The following is an 18,873-nucleotide window of genomic DNA, read 5'->3' as shown; positions in this document are numbered from 1 at the left end:
AAAACAAACATATATCATTAACCTAGTTCAACTGTAATGCCAATATGAAAATATTGATTCAGTCGCTATTACGTGAATAAATCATGTTAATATAACAAAACATGCACGTAGTGTATCTTCGGCTGGGCCATTCACAAATTCGCAAAAAATCAGAGGAATATCTACAATAAAGCACCTTTTTGGCTCAAAATTTCTATTTCACACACTACATCACTCATTGCAATTGATATCAGAATGAAGGTATTTTAATTATCCATCTTTTGACACCAAATACATGGTAATTAGAGGTTTTAGTTCAAAGTTATCTTTAAAACTTGATGTAAACACACCAAATAGGTCCTTAATACACTAATGCACGTATATGCATGCATACAGTTATTACTCATGTGGGCAAAAATGTTGTTTTTGTGGAAATCAAATCAATAACTTTGGATTGCTATAACTTTTTATTGAAACGATATATAAACCTCTCCCTCGCACAGGATATTGTCGTTGTACATAAGCGAATTCCTGGAAAGTTATGAAAAATTGCAATTCTCCAATTTTGATATATGGAAAATGATGTTTTTTGATAAAAATTAAATTTTTCGAAAAAAATCACAAAAATCATGTTTTTTACTTAAATTTGCGATGTTTATTAATCCCAAATTCTTCGAAATCGGTATCAAAATGTAGATAATTTAACTCTCTTTCATATGACACCAAACTCATGGTGGTTCAAGGTTTCCTTAAAATATAATTTACATAATACTATTTTGTCGTCAAAAGGGACACTTTTTTGGTGGGGGCGCCCCATGGCCACACCCACCACTTAGAACATGCCAGACGGTCATTTTTTATGTGGAGCTATGCGATCTTTACACCTGTGCACATTAAAATTGGTTTCCTTCCCAGCTAGGTTCACCCCCACTGGCTCCCGGTCTAGGACCCCCAGGAAATGAAGGAGGGGTCTGGAAATTTGAACCCCATCATTTTTGGCCAATTGGGACCCTTTTGAAGCCAAAACAGCAAACAAGTCAACTTTGGCACAAAAATCCTACGGGATTACATACCATACCGCACTATATATGGTACCGATATATACTGGGAGGCCGTAAATGCTACGAATTTGCGCAAGCGATTATAAATATCTATATCATAGACAACCCGTGAATAACCCCTAGATCTTTTCAAAAGACGCCCCCCCCCCCCAATCTCTTGGTAATTTATTTATTGTGCCTTGCTTTCAAATTGATCATTAGGAAATAAATAACCTAGTGACTACTGTAAACGACTGTGTTTTAAATCATAATCTGAACATTCACATTATTTTGGAGGGGGCCATATTCTTTCATAGTTGAGAATGTTTGGCGCAGATGTAGTCATTTCCTCAACAGCATATAATTTTATCGTAATTATTGAAAAATATGGAAATAGCATGTCTATGAATAGTTTACAAGCATTTGAATAATATACTAAAATGATCATTTATTTCTTACATTGTGTCTATATTAATCAAGTTTTTTTTTCTCAATAACTGAAATATGTATATATTTTATTTGTCACTGTCATTGCAAGTGGTGAAAGAGGTGATTTTTATTTAAGTGGGTCTTTATAATTGAATTACTGACTTTATATCAATTATTTAGCTTGTGACTAATTCAATATGTCATGTCTGAAAACAACATTAATTACAAGTACACGGCTTTCCTGAATGCTTTCCAGAATCATGCATTTTGTTTTACAATTACATGTATATACGCAACATTGTAAATGATGATGTGGTTTATCGAAGTTAGTTTATATTTGACAGATTCACGGAATGCTACATATGATAAAGCACAGCATGTCTACGTTCACGGCTTTGTATTGAAGAACAATTTAAAGAGTAACCGATGTTGTTTTCATTTTTTAATGCAAGTATTTAATCATGGACATTTAAAAAACCCACTGTGATTGTAGATCTACCTAAAAATCATCAGCGTTCATTTGACACATTTAATTTTTGGTTTTAACCTTTTACAATTGCATTTGGAAATCCCCGAAATTACTCTCTATCATAAATCTGCAATGTAAGACCCTTACATGATATAGGCCTTTATAAGTTAACAAAAGGTTAGTTACACTCTTTTCCCACGAGTGAGAACCAAAAAATAAACAACAATAATAATCTTGGAATACTACCTTAACCCTTTGACTACTGAATTCTCTCATTCCCATAGGCTATGCACAGGGACCACCAGGTTCCAGTATACAATGGGTAAATTAACAATGAGCAATATCTAGTTTGTCCATATTACAATATTTCATGTATTCTTTGGCTTTTACGTTATAGCCTGGGCTATTTTGAAACTACATAGCCTGGGGGGGGGGGGGCTTCTTAGCCTTTCTTAGAGAAAGAATATTTTGTCAACCATAAAATAGGAGTGCAAGTCGTTCCACAGTTTTGTACAAAATAAAGGGATACATGGAGAAGCTGGTGGTAGTGAGAGGGGTGATAAGCCTAATAGAGTAATAAAGAAAAGGGGAATAGGAGAGGAAAGGGAAGGCATGGAGAGAAAAAAAATTAGAGAGAGAGAGAGAGGAGGGGATAAGGAGAGGGGAGAAGGGGAGGGGAGAGGGGAAGAGAGATAGAGAGAGGGGGATAGAGAGAGAGAGAGAGAGAGAGAGGAAGAAAGAGAAGATAGAGAGAGGAAGAGAGAGAATATAGAGAGAGAGAGACAGACAGAGAAGATATATATATATATATATATATATATATATAATATATATATATATATATTTATATATTCTCTCTCTCTCTCTTTACTTTGGTAATAATATACATAAAATGAGCTGTAACAGATACATGAGGATATGTCTACATCTATAAACCCACTACTTGTATTGGCCAAAATTAAACTGATTGAACCTTTGTGCAGCACAACGTGTACGGTAAAAGGGTCTGAAAATCAGGTTATTACTTGTGTGATTGCAATCGATTTGACAACTAATGGTCTTTATCTTCCCACTAAAATCCCTTTTAAAGCCCTTTCGTTTTGAGGGAAGTTCTAAATTAGTACTCTTTCAAATGCAGTTGGCGGAATTTAACCAGAATTTAACCTTTTCTTTTTTTTTTGGCCTGCAAATGGGACATACGTCCTCCTCTATTCTTAATCCACTCTCAACCTCCCAATCTCCTCCTATCCCTAGGGTTATTCCTCTCTCTTCCCTCATTCTCCTTAGACTCCTCTCTCTCTCTCTCTCTCTCTCTCTCTCTCTACTCATCTCTTTTCTCTCTCTCTCTCTCTCTACTCATCTCTTTCCTCTCTCTCTCTCTCTCTCTCTTTCTCTATTCTTCTCTTTTCTCTCTACCCCTCTCTCTCTCTCTCACTACTCTTCTCTTTTCTCTCTACCCTTCTCTCTCTCTCTCTCTCTCTCTCTCTGTACTCATCTATTGTCTGTCTAACGCCCCCCCCCCCCCACCCCCTCTCTCACTACTCTTCTCTTTTCTCCCTTCTCTCTCTATGTACTCATCTCTTTTTCTCTCCAACCCCCCCCCCCCTCCCTCCCTCTCTCTCTCTCTCTCTCTCTCTCTCTCACTCCCTACTCTTCTCTTTTCTCTCTACCCCCCCCCCCCACCCCTCTTTCTCTATTCAATGGTTTCTCTCCATCTCCATCATGATTTTTAAGGCCCGTTCAGATATGACGAGATTGAACCGCCACAAAAAAGCTGCTGTTTTTTTATGTGTTATTGAATGGCAACTGCATGTAACACAGGTCCTGCACGTATTCACTGAGCCCTGTGTTAAAAGATACATACTAAGGTGCATACTACACTTTACGTCGTCATCTTTTTTTTTAACACAACGGTTTTGCTGGTCATATCTAAACGAACCTTTACCGTCATCATTTAACCAATATCAAATTTACATTCGTTTGTATTATGTAACACTCAATATCACATGGAGCCATTAAAGTAATCCGGTAACTTTGTCTCAGATTCTGAAACAAAATCCTGGATTTAGCTCGTGCTGCAATCGTAATTATAAACCTTTAGGTAAGTCAGGAACCCCATGACTTTTACAAGCCGATCGCCTGTCTGATTATCAAGATATTCATGATTGAAAATTGAAATTGAAATCAAATTTTGCGTTTGCCAAACGGTTTTCATAACACTACAGTCTATTGGGGGAAGCGAGTATGGTAAAACCGATCACTCAAAGATTTTTACTTTTTTGAGGCACTTCTTGATTATTTTGAATCGCAATTTTGTAGGGCTTCACTATTACACCATATCACAGACACTTATAGCACGTAGGGCCATGCATCTCAGATTTAACATTGTTAAACGATCCCTTTAAAAGAAACCGCAACTATAAAACACAAAGAGCAATTATAACTCTGCACATTTCAATGTATTCATTATATTTCTTTAATTTTATCATACAATAAGAACAGTATCTGATAATGGCTTGGTAGCCTTCATTTATAAGCATGGTCATATATCCTATTTCGCAGCTCATAAAAAAACATATACCATAATTCTGATGAAAATAATCAACATATTGCTTGGCTTTGAAAGTCGAAAGATTTTCACTCCCTCATCGTAAACGTGTATGTATATTGTACAATGTAGACTCTCTCTTTAAGAAAAATCCTATTTACCTTATTTGGGGCTTTAAACATGAAATCAAGCAAAATCAGTGTGGCCACTATTTACCTCTTGAAACCCAAAGCGTAATACTTCTATGAAAAAGAAATATAACATATTGCCTGCGAACTATAACACATGACTTTCCACAAAGAAGTTTTTCCATCTACTTTTTCTTTGATTTGATCTGTAACTCTAGCAACTAATATGTGTTGATGCTCTCCAGTTTACATCTCGTTTAAAGGTAAAGACCAGTATTGGAAATGCCCCAATTTCAAAAAATGAAATGGAAGCACTTATTACCAATCATGTGAAAGAATATGTTTTGAATAATACATGATGATAAAAATGTTGATGGGAAACCGCCTACTAATTGATATATTTGGTAAATTAGTGTATCTCTCGCCTGTTGAGAGATACAAATGCATGTGAGCACATTTTTTTTTTTTTGATCCTCAAAAAAATTTCAATTTGCACCCCCCCCCCCCCTTGAGCGCCAGGGGGGGGGGGGGGGCCAACCCCCCAAAAAGGTCAAAATCACGTGATTTTACATGATTTTTTTCTCAAGGGGGGGGGGGGGGGCCAGGGCCCCCGGGCCCCCCCCCCCTGGATCCGCCACTGATGTTCCCCTCACCTACCGTTCATCATTCACAAGCCAAGATGGAAACAAAAATACAACATACTGGTATTTTTTATACAGTGCGTCCCGAAAAAAACGAACTTGAGAATTACTGATGTTTGATCATATTCATTGCATGGCTGATCGTCAATGAATCAGAGTTAAAGATGAAGTTGAGTTCTGGTCATGCGATTGCATTGTGAAAGAAACGGTGTGGAATCAATCAGAAAAGGTTGATCATCTAGCATATAAGAATTTGCGTGTATTGCAAGGTTCTGGAATCATCAAAATGATAAGAAATTTGGCCAAGTGTTGGTAAAGTTACAAACACTCTACACAGAAAGATGTATATGGGACTACCCTGGATTTTTACGATGTTACATGACATATTAAGAATATAAAGGCATTTGAAGAGCCATGCTTTTCAGGGAACATGTCTTATTTGATGTTCTTCCACACTTGCATAATAAGAATGATAACGCTCACAAATTATTTTTCACCTCTTCCCAGAACTCAACCTTCTCTTTAAGTCTGCAAGCAAAACAGGCGCTACATGTATACCAAATACTCTGTGAATTGTATCGGATTTTTTTTTTACCCACACTCGAGTAACCCCCGGCAGCAGATGGTTCAAACCCAGAATAAGATACCCTTAGTGCTTTTAGAAGGTTCTCTTGGCATATCTAGCTTGGAGAGCTGTTTTCATTTCTTCCATTGGTCTTTTCATCTCGCTAGGAGCGTGAGGAATTCCCAACATCCGTCTGACGGAAGGACTTCTCAAGAGCGCTAGCTGACCTAGACCACATAGACTTGACATTAACCAATAGAAACTCACCGCCTAAAAAGAGAAACAAGACAATTTATGGATGATCATAATTACATTTTACATAATTTTTAGCATGTACAAATAATGATTATTGTTACATATTTCAATAAAGGGCCACAAGCAAGTGACCTTCTTTGATTCATCATGCCCACATGCTTAAAAGGTATTGGGTAACTTTGTTTCTGATTCTAAACAAAATCCTGGATTTAGCTCATGCTGCAATCATAATTATAAACCTTTAGGTCAGAAATGAATCCCATGACTTTTACAAGCCAATCGCATATTGTATTGTCAAGATATTTATGATTGGAATTCAAATCTTCAAAAACGTTTTCCTACTGTTTTCTTATATTAAGCACTACAGTCCATTGGGAAATGAGTACGGTCACTCCAAGATTTTTACTTTTTTGAAGCACTTGATTATTTTGAAGCGCAATGTTTTTAGGGCTTCGATATTACACCATATCACAGACACTGATAACACGTAGGGCCATGCATCTCGAATAAATACTTATTTCAATAAAGGCCACCAAGCAAGTGACCTTCTTTGATCCATAAGGCCCACATACTTTAATAAATATTTCTTTAGATACACAACATGACCCAAACTTGTTTTATATGACAATTCCTTTTGAAGCATATCTGCACTATTTTGGTCAGGAGGGATTAGACCTCCCTGCAAGGTAACTGACAGGTGGTTATCTCATCAAATCAGCTCTAAATTGACATAAGAAAAAGAGGATCATGTTGGACCAACAGGCACCGATTAGGCATTGTTTGTTATAGAGGGCGCAAGTAGCTATGAAGTAATGCAGTGGGGCTTTAAGATTGAATAGAAGGTTCTTACCGATGGCAGCATAGCAGCAGCGGGTACAGAACAGATGGCTACAATCCTGAAGGTGTTCTGAAGATAGTGCTGTGTTCTCGTTAAGGGGCCTCTCCTCAAAGACCAAAGCTATCAGGTTACAAGACAACCAGAACAACAACAAATAAATAAAAAGAAGAAGACATATACTATTCAGTAGGTATCTTTTCCAAAAAACATATCATTGAGTGCCAAGGATTTCTATACACAAAATTTCACTAGGAGGACGTTTTAAATCTACTGCTATGGAAGTGAAATGCCACATATCTAATGTAGGTGAAATTTGAAAATTAAAAGCAGAAGAAATACCTAACAAATAATGTAATGTTTTTTAAGGTCACGATATCGCATCTGAAAATCAATTTAAAACTGGCACAAAACGTTGTATTAAATGCTATTGAAAATTCTCCCCCAATGAGATGGTAGTAAGATCGTATAATGTGCAGCAGGCTTAAAACTGAATTATTTCATGGTATGAAACACAGTGTAACAGGTACCTCAACTAATGTGACATTAATGACTCCAAGAAGAACTGCTAGAGTTAGATCAGTCTGCATTAGGTCAGAGAACCACAGGAAACCCTCACTGGCTAAAGCTGGTAGAACATCAATGTCCAGCTCTAGAAATTGAAATATTAAAAATCATAATAAATGTATTACGAATTAGAATTTTAAAGTGGAATTCAATCTCATTTTCCATTCAAGTGAATAAATAAAATTTATAAAAGAACAAAATTAAAATCTGTAAAATTAGGCCAGCAAAGGCAGCACTGAAGTCAGATTCGTCGATTAAAATGGTTCTCTAAGTCATAAATCAATAAAACCCAATTGTAACGATTCAGAAAAACAAAGTATTGCTTTGGTTGGTAAAGGGTATAAAACAACATGGAATTAGACAACATATGTGATTTCTGCAAAAGGAAGAGCACTGAATAAGGGAGATCTGGTTCTCACCTATTGAATCAAATATGAAGCTCATTCCAGGCTTTTATCAGACATATGAAGTACAACTGTTAAACATCGATATTGCTAGATGACAAAATAGAACATAACTAATGGGACGTTGCAAGAAAGTTGCAATCAATTGCAAATCCCCAAAATCAAGCGTAAGTCTTGTGATTAATTGCAAATTTGCAATTGATCGCAACTCAACTTTCTTACAACCCCCCATTAGTAAGAGGGAGAGAGAGGGGGAGAATGAAAGCTAGATCTATTTCACTCAAATTAATTGTTAAAACTTAATCCTAACAAAATCCTAGGAAATTTAGGAGACTAGTGGGGCAAGAAAGTTGAGTTGCAATTGATTGTAAATATCAGTTGCAAATTTCATTAGATTTATTAGATTACCCGTTGAGAAGAGTTCTGGATATTTCCCAGTCATCTGACCAATAGATGTCGTCATACACGTCCACACACCAGCCTGCCAGAAGGGTAGGTAAGATAGCTTGTGTGAACTACAGTGTTCGCGAAAGTGGACGTTACTGACCAGCATCCGGACCTGGGTTCAGAAGAAGATATGAAGGAAAAAAAACCTGTAGAGGTGTTGTGGTCTAGTGGATAAGTCACCCGACTGCAGATCGCAAGGTAAGGGCTTCGAGTCCCGCCGCGGAACCAATGTCCTTTGGCAAGACGTTAATCTTCATATGCCACTCTCCACCCAGGTGTTAAATGGGTACCTGGTAGGATGCGAAAGTTAATGTGGTGTTGGATGAGCAAGTGTGCGATTGTAAAATGGCGACTGGCCGGAATGCTCCCCAGAGAGTAGAGAATGTGCATACATTATGTGCGGGTAAGCCTGAATCCGATGACAGGGGTGATGATATATCTGTAAAGCGCTTAGGCACATTGTTGTATCAATGTATTGGGCGCTATATAAAAGCGGAATATTATTATTATTATTATTAATGTATAAATGTGTACTGTACCTTTTTTTAAACGCACCATTAAAGCCACACTGTCCTACTTGTAGCTACTTGCTCCCTCTATATAGAAAACTTCCCCAATCGGTGCCTGTAGGTCTCCCATGATCCTCTTTTTCTTATGTTAGTTGAGAGCTGAGTTAATGAGATAGCCACCTGTCAGTGACCTCGCTGTGTGGTCTAATCCCTTCTGGCCCAGTAGTGTTGATGGTCTTTCACTCAATATGGATGATGGAGATGATTATTGAGGATTAAGTCCTTATCACATTTCTGAATGCCACACATCCATCCATAGAGTCATTGTGTGTTCTTCCATATTATAGAAAGAGAAAACGTACAAGTAGCTCACTGCTTAATTCATTGTGACTATGAAGCCCCAAATTTGCATATGGAGGGCAACAGGGCACATCACATTGATGAGCACAACGCTTTGATTGACCCATCTAAAGATTCTTACAAGGCATCAAAACTATGGAGAATTTTTACCTCTGAAATGCTCTCCCCCCTGGAATAAAAGAAAGAATTAAAGCCCCACTGCACTACTTGTAGCTACCTGCTCCCTCAATGTAGAAAACAATGCCTAAGCAATGCACGTTGGTCCCCCATGATCCTCTTTTTCTTATGTTAATTGAGAGCTGAGTTGATGAGATAGCCACCTGTCAGTGACCACGCTGGGTGGTCTAAGCCCTCCTGGCCAAACTAGTGCAGACGGGCTTCAAAAGGAGACAGAGAATATAACGTACTTACCTCATTACTGAAGACCTTTGCCATGTGTCTCTGTGACCATCCTTCCTCCTTGGCATGTAAAGCTAGCTTCTGTTTGATCTGCTCCACGTACGCATTGATCATCGGTTGAGCATTCTCAATCCTTGCGAGTATCTTCTGCTGCCACACGGCAAACGGAAAGACGACCACCCCTCTGAGGAGAATGGTTGTGGCCAGTATAGTCAACCACCAGGGCAGCCCTGCATTGTCATGAATGTACTCCAGCAGCTCATAGCATTTTTCTGTAGGGGTGGGGATAAAGATGCCTGCGTCGTTCTCTGTTCCCGACACTGAGATTCCACCAAACGAGCGGGTCGATGTTCGCGTTGGAAAGAAGTTCATGGGCGACTGCGACCCGATGCCTCCGAGTCTTTGATTGGCATTCACCCGAAAGAATGGGGCGTGTCCGTGATGAAGGTTTACGCTGTGAGTTTGTAGGGTAGGTGACAGAACAGTTCTGCTTGTTACCCTGCATTGGCTCATTGTCCTGTTAGGAATCTTCAAAGACATCTCCTTTCTTCTCACATGACATTGACTACATGGATGAACTAACCTCGCATACAGAACACCACCCAAAGGTGTTGAATGAGATGCCTAGATGGAGGAATAACATAAAATTGTTAAGTACTTTCACATACAACGTTAACAGAGTTGAAAATACACCTACCGTAATGATAAGAGTAAGACATTAGTCAATTTTGTCCAAAGTCTTTTTCAAATATTTGATTGCCAGGCTGGAGATGGAATGGATGGTTACCTATAACAAATTCCTTTGCCCATCCCCTATAAATATCAGCCAGTGTTCTCGCCCTCTTGAATTCATCAAATTACATTATACAGACAATCTGGTGTTTTGTGTTGTCTATCATGATCAAAGAAAGCTAATATTACAAAGAGACTACTCAAGTTAATATAAGTAGTTTGTACTTACTTCAGGCTTCAGATAATTTGTTTTAGATTCCATGAATTCACATCTCCCCATGTATGACTTTATTTATGGTGTTTTAAAGCAAGTTACCATGAAAAATATGGTCCTGTTAACACCGAGTGACTTGTTCCTTAATTTCATTCTCCATGAAGAAATTAATATTAACTTGTATCTATTTGATTGACTTACCTGGGCCGAGATCATAGGTAATCTCATTCCTAGATGTGATATTAGGTACATGGTCAAATGATTTCAAGTCTTCTTCATGAATCATAGGATGGGCTCTGAAACAAGAGTAATTTAAACATGAAAAAAGGTGTCAATAAGAAACCATGGAATTTTTTCGTTTAATGATCATGAAGAAAAAGGAAAGCACCTATTCACTCTATACATTACCAAGATAAAATTTTGTCACATATATATATATATATATGTATTCTTGAAGATTAAGGAATCTTCATTCTACTTCCACTCACAACTGTACACAAATGGGCAAGCTTATGCAGAATAATAAACCCATCAATCTTCTTCTCCTCCTCTTCCTCCTTTTTCCTCTAGCTCCTTTCTCCTCTTCCTTAGCTTAGACTCTCTTTCATCTTCTCCACTTTTTCTCCACCCCATCACCCTCCTCCACTTCATCCTACTCCTTCTCCTTCATCAATTCATCTAATCATGATCATCTTTCTTCATTCCCTCTTTCTTATACCTTCTTCTTCCTCTTCTCTTATTCCCCAGAAGAAGGGGAATTTCCCTTCTCCTCCTCCTCCTCCTCCTCCTCCTCCTCCTCCTCCTCCTTCTTCTTCTTCTTCTTCTTCTTCTTCTTCTTCTTCTTCTTCTTCTTCTTCTTCTTCTTCTTCTTCTTCTTCTTCTTCTTCTTCTTCTTCTTCTTCTTCTTCTTCTTCTTCTTCTTCTTCTTCTTCTTCTTCTTCTTCTTCTTCTTCTTCTTCTTCTTCTTCTTCTTCTTCTTCTTCTTCTTCTTCTTCTTCTTCTTCTTCTTCTTCTTCTTTACTTACTTACTTTACTTTAATATACGACGTTGTAGGTCTAAGCCCGTTCATCGATCCAGGATTCATCCATGATCACTGATATTTGTGGAGGGAGGAGGTTGTGTAATTAACATGAGACAATAGACAACACCTAGACCGGCTCATACAAAAGGCTTACATTCTTTGAATGTGACTATCAAGTCTATTCTTAAACGAGTTTACCGACCCAGCGCACTGCCACAACGTTTTCTGGGAGACCATTCCACAGTTCCACCACTCTAGACCTATTGCTAAAAAAAGTATTTTCTTATATCTAGCCTTGAATATTTCTTCTTCTTCTTCTCCTCCTCCTTCTTCTTCTTCAAGTATACAACTATAGACGTCTAATCTAATATAATAATCTTGTACATCTACGAGTCTACGACTACTACGAGCTCGAGTGCAATTTACATGAGAGCCTTCATAATCCCACATAAAAACCTACACACGGGACTGAAGTAAGAAAACTGCTTGATTGAACAGTGAATTAAAACAGTGACACACTCGATGGGGTATAAGACACCTAGGGGACTATATTCTACATAGTTTTTAATTTTCTCACCTTCTGCAAGCTTTCAAAACTATATCACGAGTTTCCGTGCTCACTTGATCATGAGTTGTGCAAATCACTTAGCGAAATAATGAGTTCTGGGCGAGCACTGGCAACGGTAGTCCCACGCATGTAAAATGTTGTGGTGCGCGCATGTCTACATTGTCCATGTAACATTTTTAACTGGCGCTGGCATGTTATTAGTGTTTACATCGTAAGCTGCAGGTATCGGGGAAGATATCAACTGTTTTCATTTGTTAGGCAGATTACTACCAACAGGGAAAATAATACCCTTCCAAAAAGGAACTGCAACAACAACAAGTTCAAAACAACAATAGCAGCAATTTCAACAAGACATTTGGTGAATACATTATACAGGTGCTAGTTAATATGATCATCAAAATCACTTTCATTGTTTAAATCACTATCTCGTTTCAAATTGTTGGAATGTTGCTTGATACTTGATGAGGTAATCCCTGAAGCAGCTTTTCCAAGCTATACTGGGATGGGATGTGTTGTGACAGCAGGTGAAGGTGCAGACAACAAAAGGGTGTACAATTGCTTTATACAGTAAAATAGTGACGTGCAAGTAAAAAAAAAAATCATGCTGCTATATGGTTACAGCATTCTAGAACCTACAGGAGGTTTCAACCCTCTGATGACAAGGAGGGCGGTCATCTGGAAAGCAGCAACTGTTGGGGCAGTAACTGCAGTGACTGCAGTGAATGGTTGCGATCATTTAGTATCAGCATTTTATGATTAAGTTATGGTAATATTCAAACAGTCAATTCACTTTGAATGACAGAGCTTTGGCATTATATTTTAAGAGTATGCCTATACTTGTATATATCTACATGTATTTCATATATTTTTGTTGGCTGGATTAGTACGTAGCTGTCTGCCATAGCTAGGCTATTTGTTTCTTTCGTTTTAGTCTCGATTGACGAGAATGGAGAATCAATATTCATTGATCCATTGATCGTTGTCCAAATCTTTGGAAGTTGGAAGTGGCTTTTCGGTTCGATTTTATAGGGATTGTCCAGGTTTAAACAACTGTTTCATTATTCAACGGAACAAGCAGAGTGTCGGAATGTATGCTCTTTATTGATGGTTTTGCTGTTGAGAAGTAGAGACAATACAAAAACGGTCTGTACGTATGTAAAGTCTAATCCTCCGTGTGGTTTGCGTATAATTAATATCACGATGTTATTGGTGATATTCACGTAAATACGGCGTAAATTTCACATTCAAGTTAATCTTGTTTTATATTATCGAAATGTATTTGCATAGGCTACCTGTACGAATTTCAATATTGTTGATGCATGTATAAACAATACTCTTGGAGATCGTGCTTTTGTAAATGCTGCGCCCAAACTTTGGAACAACCTTCCTCCCTCAATATGCATCGTCACTATACATCTGCAATAATCTTCGAAAACTCATCAACTGTTTCAAAAAACCTTTCCATACACTTGTTCTTATTAGTTGCCACCCATTACTCCTTTAGACCGATCTGAATGTAGTGCTTGATTGATACAAATTGAACCTATTTCATAATTGTGTGGTATTTATGTACTTAATGTCATTTTTGCTATTGTTTCAGCTTTTATTCTTGTTATATTATTGTTATTCGCAGTTAATTATATTTGTCTAGGAATAATGCAATATGAATTTATTATTATTGTCATTATTAATATTATTATTATCATCGGTGTTATTAGCATTATTATTATTGATATTATTATAATTTTCATCATTATTATTATACTAATTATCATTATTATTATTATTATTATTATTACTATTATTATCATTATTATTATTATACTAATTATCATTATTATTATTATTATTATTATTATTATTATTATTATTATTATTATTATGATTATTATTACTACTATTATTATTGTTATTATTATTATTATTAAATTAGTTATAAACATCTTTTTTTCTTCTTTTTTGGGGGGTAAAGGAAAACGGGATGGCTGGATCCGCCAGATTTCAGTTAGTCCCGTTGTTGATCCGACTCAGAACAGCTATACTCGTAGGACTGGGTACTCTCTTTACAGCAATACTAGCTACTGGATTAAGAGGTAAAATTTCATTATTTTCTAACAGTTATTTTGGGGGTAATGAATTCAATACCACTTAAGCTGTTCAATTAATCTTTGTGATGCAAGAAATTTCGTTTGAAAATATCATATGATTTGTAAGGCGTATGACTTCATTTGAAAACATCAGTAAAGGTGCAATTGTTAAACAAAAACAAAAGAAATATAAATCACATAAAAGCATCTGCATTATAAACAAAGGAACAGAAGTAAGATAGAACGTACAATGACAGAACAATTAATTGTATACCGAATTAAACCGATACGTTTTGAAATTCATTTCAAGCACTTCAACTGATCTGCTATTACAAATTTCTCGAGGGAGAGCATTCCACAGCCAAGGCCCTTTATAGGTTCTTCGTTTCCACTTATAGTATTGCGCCTTATAGGAAGAACAATAGATCCGGAGGTTTGAGAGCGTAAAGATGATTTATCAAAGATTTGTCAAAGTAATATTGAACGGTGGATCAGGCGGCCCTGGACACAGCAGGGGAGGGGGGGTTGAACCCCCCCCCCCCCCCCTTTGATATTTGTTATGTGTGTATTTTGGAGGAAAACCCACCCCCCCCCCCCCTTTGGTAATTCTTTTTTTTTTTTTTTTTTTTTTTTTTATTCAGCGGCTGGCCGAGTCGTTGCGAAATTTTCGGCCCGATTTTAAAATGTTAACCCCCCCCCCCCCCTTAAACAATTCCTGCGTACGGGCCTGGTGATGACCATTTCCTTTACTTAGTAAATGATACTCAAAATATGCTTGTCTTCGTTGGATAACACACATTCTGACCATTTATTTTCAGGGGATTGGCTATTCATTTACATCCAAGTTAAGAGACTATGGCACGGAGATGCAACATGGAAATCGCCCGAAACGGACAACCCGTCTAGCGGAGTATTTGACGATCAAACTAATTTGACGGATGATGGCTCTGCCGTGAGATCCGTTGGTTATTACATGAAAGTATGTAATCAAGCATTAGTTTAGCACTTCTTCCACTTTTTTCGTCTGTTTGTCATTTACAAGTCTTAAGCGCGGGACTGCACTACTTGTAGCTACTTGCGCCCTCTATATAGCACACCGTGCCTAATCGGTGACCACTGGTCCCCCATAATCCCCTTTTTCTTATTTTAACTGAGAGCTGATTTGATTAGATAAACACCTGACAGTGACCACGCAGGGTGATCTAGTCACTGTCAGGTGTTTATCTAATCAGCTTAGGCCCCGTAACGCAATGGTTTGCGATCAATTGCAAATTTGAAATAACAATCCTGATTGGTTAATACTCAGCCTTGTTAAGAATAATGAACATGCAACGGGGATCTTGATTGGCCATTACCATTTGGCAATGGATTGCAAACCTTTGTGTAACGAGCCCCTGAATGGTAAATTATTCGGCTTCGTCTTCTTTATTTCCTTGAATAATGCGTCTGTTTTGGAGCTAGAAGAACGTTAACTAAAATACTTTAACACAGAGTTAATGCCCTTTTGGCTCAGAACAGCTTTGTATTCTAAGGGTACGTTTATGCTCAATTTTGAAGGCAGAATGAGCTATTTGAAACGCTCATCGTAAACGCTCATCGTAAACGCTCATCGTAATCGCAGCTCCACGGTGTACTGTTTATGCTCACTTCTCTGGCTCATGCCTGGAGGAGCCAGAGAAGTGCAGTGCAGAGTCTGCACTGCGCATGCTACGTTGACCCCATTTAAACGCGTTTACAAAATAATGACTGTGCGTTTATGCTTCCCAGAATCGCTGATTTGCAGAATCGCCGATCCAAAACGCACCTTTTAGTGAGTTTATGATCGCCGTTTTTCTGTGATTCTACAAAAATGAGTGAGGACGCAACCGTGCTTTGAACTAAACGCGTAACAAATGCCTCATTCTGGCCAGAAAAATCTGAGCATTAAACGTACCCTTAGTCATGATGGTTCGATCCATTTTGTTTGCATTTGACGATGAGCTAACTAAATCTACGCACTTTTCGAATTTAAGAAAAATTGTTTTCATTCGATTATCTTTATTCCACGTTCATAAAGTTTAATTGGGCCTATATTCCCGAAAGGGAAATTGAATTTTCAAGCTACAAATAGAAACGTTTCTAATATTCCTCTTACACTTAATTTTGAACTATGAAATGCAGGCAACCCAGTAATACTTCATATCATTAATATTTTATTTGTCTTTTTTTTAATCAGGATGTAGAATCTTATCTTCCCCTATCTTTCGCTGGAGCTTTTCTCATCTTCTACGGGGTCGGTGGCTACTTGAAATGGTACTACTACATCCAACGTCGAGAGAGGGCAGCAGACTGGAAATGCCAACCGGATCGGTTCTTACGACCTGTTGATGATAGACTAGAATTCTGGTTGGGATCGTTTAACATGGCAATTGGTGCACTTTCATCGGGTAAGGGTGATAGTCATTTCATTTAAAACAAGAAAATCTGAAAGAATAACAAAATTCTATGAAAATAAGTTGAATTAGCATATTCTTACTTTGTAAAAGACAATGAAAAAAGAATCCATATATCTGATTTCAGAGTAGACCGTGAAACAATCAGTATATTTTGTTCAGGGATAATTATAAATGGCTGAAACTACGTCTGGCTTCCCCGAACCACTCTCCTCCTCTCTTGGAGGAAAATGTCAAAAGACAAACAAGGGTTTGACCACCAAAAAAACTCCTCCGACATTGATCAAGCAGACGGAATTTTCTGTCCAAATTCAGATTTAAAAAAAAAAATTAATTGATGCTTCTTTCTCAACAGGAATTTTAGTAACCTACATCATGAACGGAGGGGAGACCAAACTTTATTACAACATCAAAGACTACGGGTGGGTTTACTTTCTTCTCTCCGTCCCTGGCTTTTATGTGTACAACGAAGCTTCGACGTATTACACACATCGAATGATGCACCATCCTATTTTTTATCGTCGGTATCACAAGCTTCATCATCGCTTCAAGGCTCCAACCCCGTGGTCAGCTGCTGCCATGCATCCGTATGAATTTGTGATCTTTCAGTTTCTCCTCGAGATACCCATCTTCCTGGTCCCGTTGCACACAGGTAATCAACTCTATTGCGTGATCGTGACGTTCCAGAATTAGCCAATCAGAATGCACCATTTTGCGATCAAGTATTGATAGCTTGATCTGATTGGCTAATTCTTGAGAGTGCCATTCAGTGTAGCTTTTTGATTGGTCCTAACTGTGTGCTATAATTATGTTGGGGCTTCCTTTAGAAAAAGTTAATTGTATTGCAAATTGCGATGCCTTCTATCGAATGTTTCTTATTTTCTTGGGGTCTGTGAAGGAAGAAAGAAAAAAGGGGGGGGGGGAAATAGAGAAGGAGTAAAGGACAAAAAAGAAGTTGCATTTTTTTGCGACTAAGACCACCCACGGTGCCTCTTCAGTGGGAAGACTGGCGCTGCACCACTGTCAGGAAATAGACTACTGCTGTCGCTGTAGAGGCTCTATTTTTTGGTTTTATTTCTCGTTGTATATCTTGTTGTATAATAATACATAATAATAGTTTATTCATTAATTGATAGAGGTGTCGTTGTTTAGTGGATACGTCAGCGGACTGTGGATCACATGGTTCACGGTTCGAGTCCCGCCACGACATTAATGTCCTTTACGAAGGCATTAATCTAGATTGGCCACTCTCCACCCAGGTGATGTGAATGGGTACCCGCTAAGAAGTATTTCATCGAATGCCAGTGTGTCTTATTAGGGTAGCTCGGCTAATGCCGGGGTAATAATAGTACAGCGCTGAGAAACATTTTTAAAGCCATATAAATGTTACTATTCAAATAATCATTTACATTATCATTATTTTATTTTTCTAGGTGTTTATCTCTGCTGGTTGGTGTATGGAGTATATCACGGCATCCTGTCTCATTCTGGCATCGATATACACTCTATGTTACCATGGCAACCAAGTGTCATCTTCCATGACGACCACCATAGGTATTGATTCTTTTTTTTTCTTTATTATGTAATATTTTCAGCCATTTTTCAAAATCCTTATCTACCAGGTAGCGTAGCTGACATACGTTTAATAAGATATTGATTCTTTCCAAGGCTAGGTCATTGAACTGAATCTATATATTTTGTTTCTTTGCAGGTACTTCCATTGTAATTTTGGAGTGAATACGATGATATTTGACAGGCTTCATGGCACACTGCGTAAAAACGACAGATTCTACTCAGAAACAACATTCGGCATTCGGCGGGAAGGGCGCCCCCATACAAGATGCATCAGAAGCCAGAATCACCGATAAAGATAAATGATAAACCGTTTCCTCCGCGCGCGCGCTAGATCTGTCCCTCCCTTTCTCCTCCCCCTCCTCTCACCACTCTCTCCTCTCTATCCTCTCTCTCTCTCTCTCTCTCTCTCTCTCTCTCTCTCTCTCTCTCTCTCCCTCCCTCCTCCCCTATCCTCTCACCACTCTCTCCTCTCTACCTTCCCCTCTCTCTCTCTCTCTCTCTCTTCCTCCCACCCCACCCCTTATTTCTCTCTCATCATCACTCCCAACGCCTTCTCTCTCTCTCTCTCTCTCTCTCTCTCTCTCTCTCTCTCTCTCTCTCTCTCTTTATCACTAACTTTTATTTTCCTTCCCCTTCTAATCCATCCCCTCTTTCTCTTTATTTTCTGT

At 38.1% G+C, this 18,873-nt stretch overlaps 2 protein-coding genes across 2 annotated transcripts; one reads left to right on the top strand and one right to left on the bottom strand.

The window, feature by feature from the left end:
• Positions 1-5,717: 5,717 nt before the first annotated feature.
• On the bottom strand, positions 5,718-10,195 carry LOC100893570 (cytochrome c oxidase assembly protein COX18, mitochondrial-like). Its single transcript, XM_030979529.1, has 5 exons — positions 9,588-10,195; positions 8,269-8,419; positions 7,420-7,541; positions 6,905-7,012; positions 5,718-6,069 (listed from the first exon to the last, which is right to left on the bottom strand). The coding sequence occupies exons 1-5, from the start codon at positions 10,113-10,115 to the stop codon at positions 5,893-5,895; spliced, it is 1,086 nt and encodes a 361-aa protein (XP_030835389.1). The 5' UTR covers positions 10,116-10,195; the 3' UTR covers positions 5,718-5,892.
• Positions 10,196-13,042: 2,847 nt separating this feature from the next.
• Positions 13,043-17,323, top strand: LOC115921850. Its single transcript, XM_030980107.1, has 5 exons — positions 13,043-13,258; positions 14,084-14,204; positions 15,017-15,177; positions 16,414-16,624; positions 16,986-17,323. Exons 2-5 carry the CDS (start codon positions 14,093-14,095, stop codon positions 17,321-17,323), a joined length of 822 nt encoding a protein of 273 aa, XP_030835967.1. The 5' UTR covers positions 13,043-13,258; positions 14,084-14,092.
• The last annotated feature ends 1,550 nt before the right edge of the window (positions 17,324-18,873 follow it).

Source organism: Strongylocentrotus purpuratus, unplaced genomic scaffold (genome assembly GCF_000002235.5).
Source record: "Strongylocentrotus purpuratus isolate Spur 01 unplaced genomic scaffold, Spur_5.0 spur5_scaffold_10, whole genome shotgun sequence".
In the NCBI taxonomy this organism is placed as follows: Eukaryota; Metazoa; Echinodermata; class Echinoidea; order Camarodonta; family Strongylocentrotidae; genus Strongylocentrotus; species Strongylocentrotus purpuratus.
This window is presented reverse-complemented; position numbering and strand designations above follow the sequence as displayed.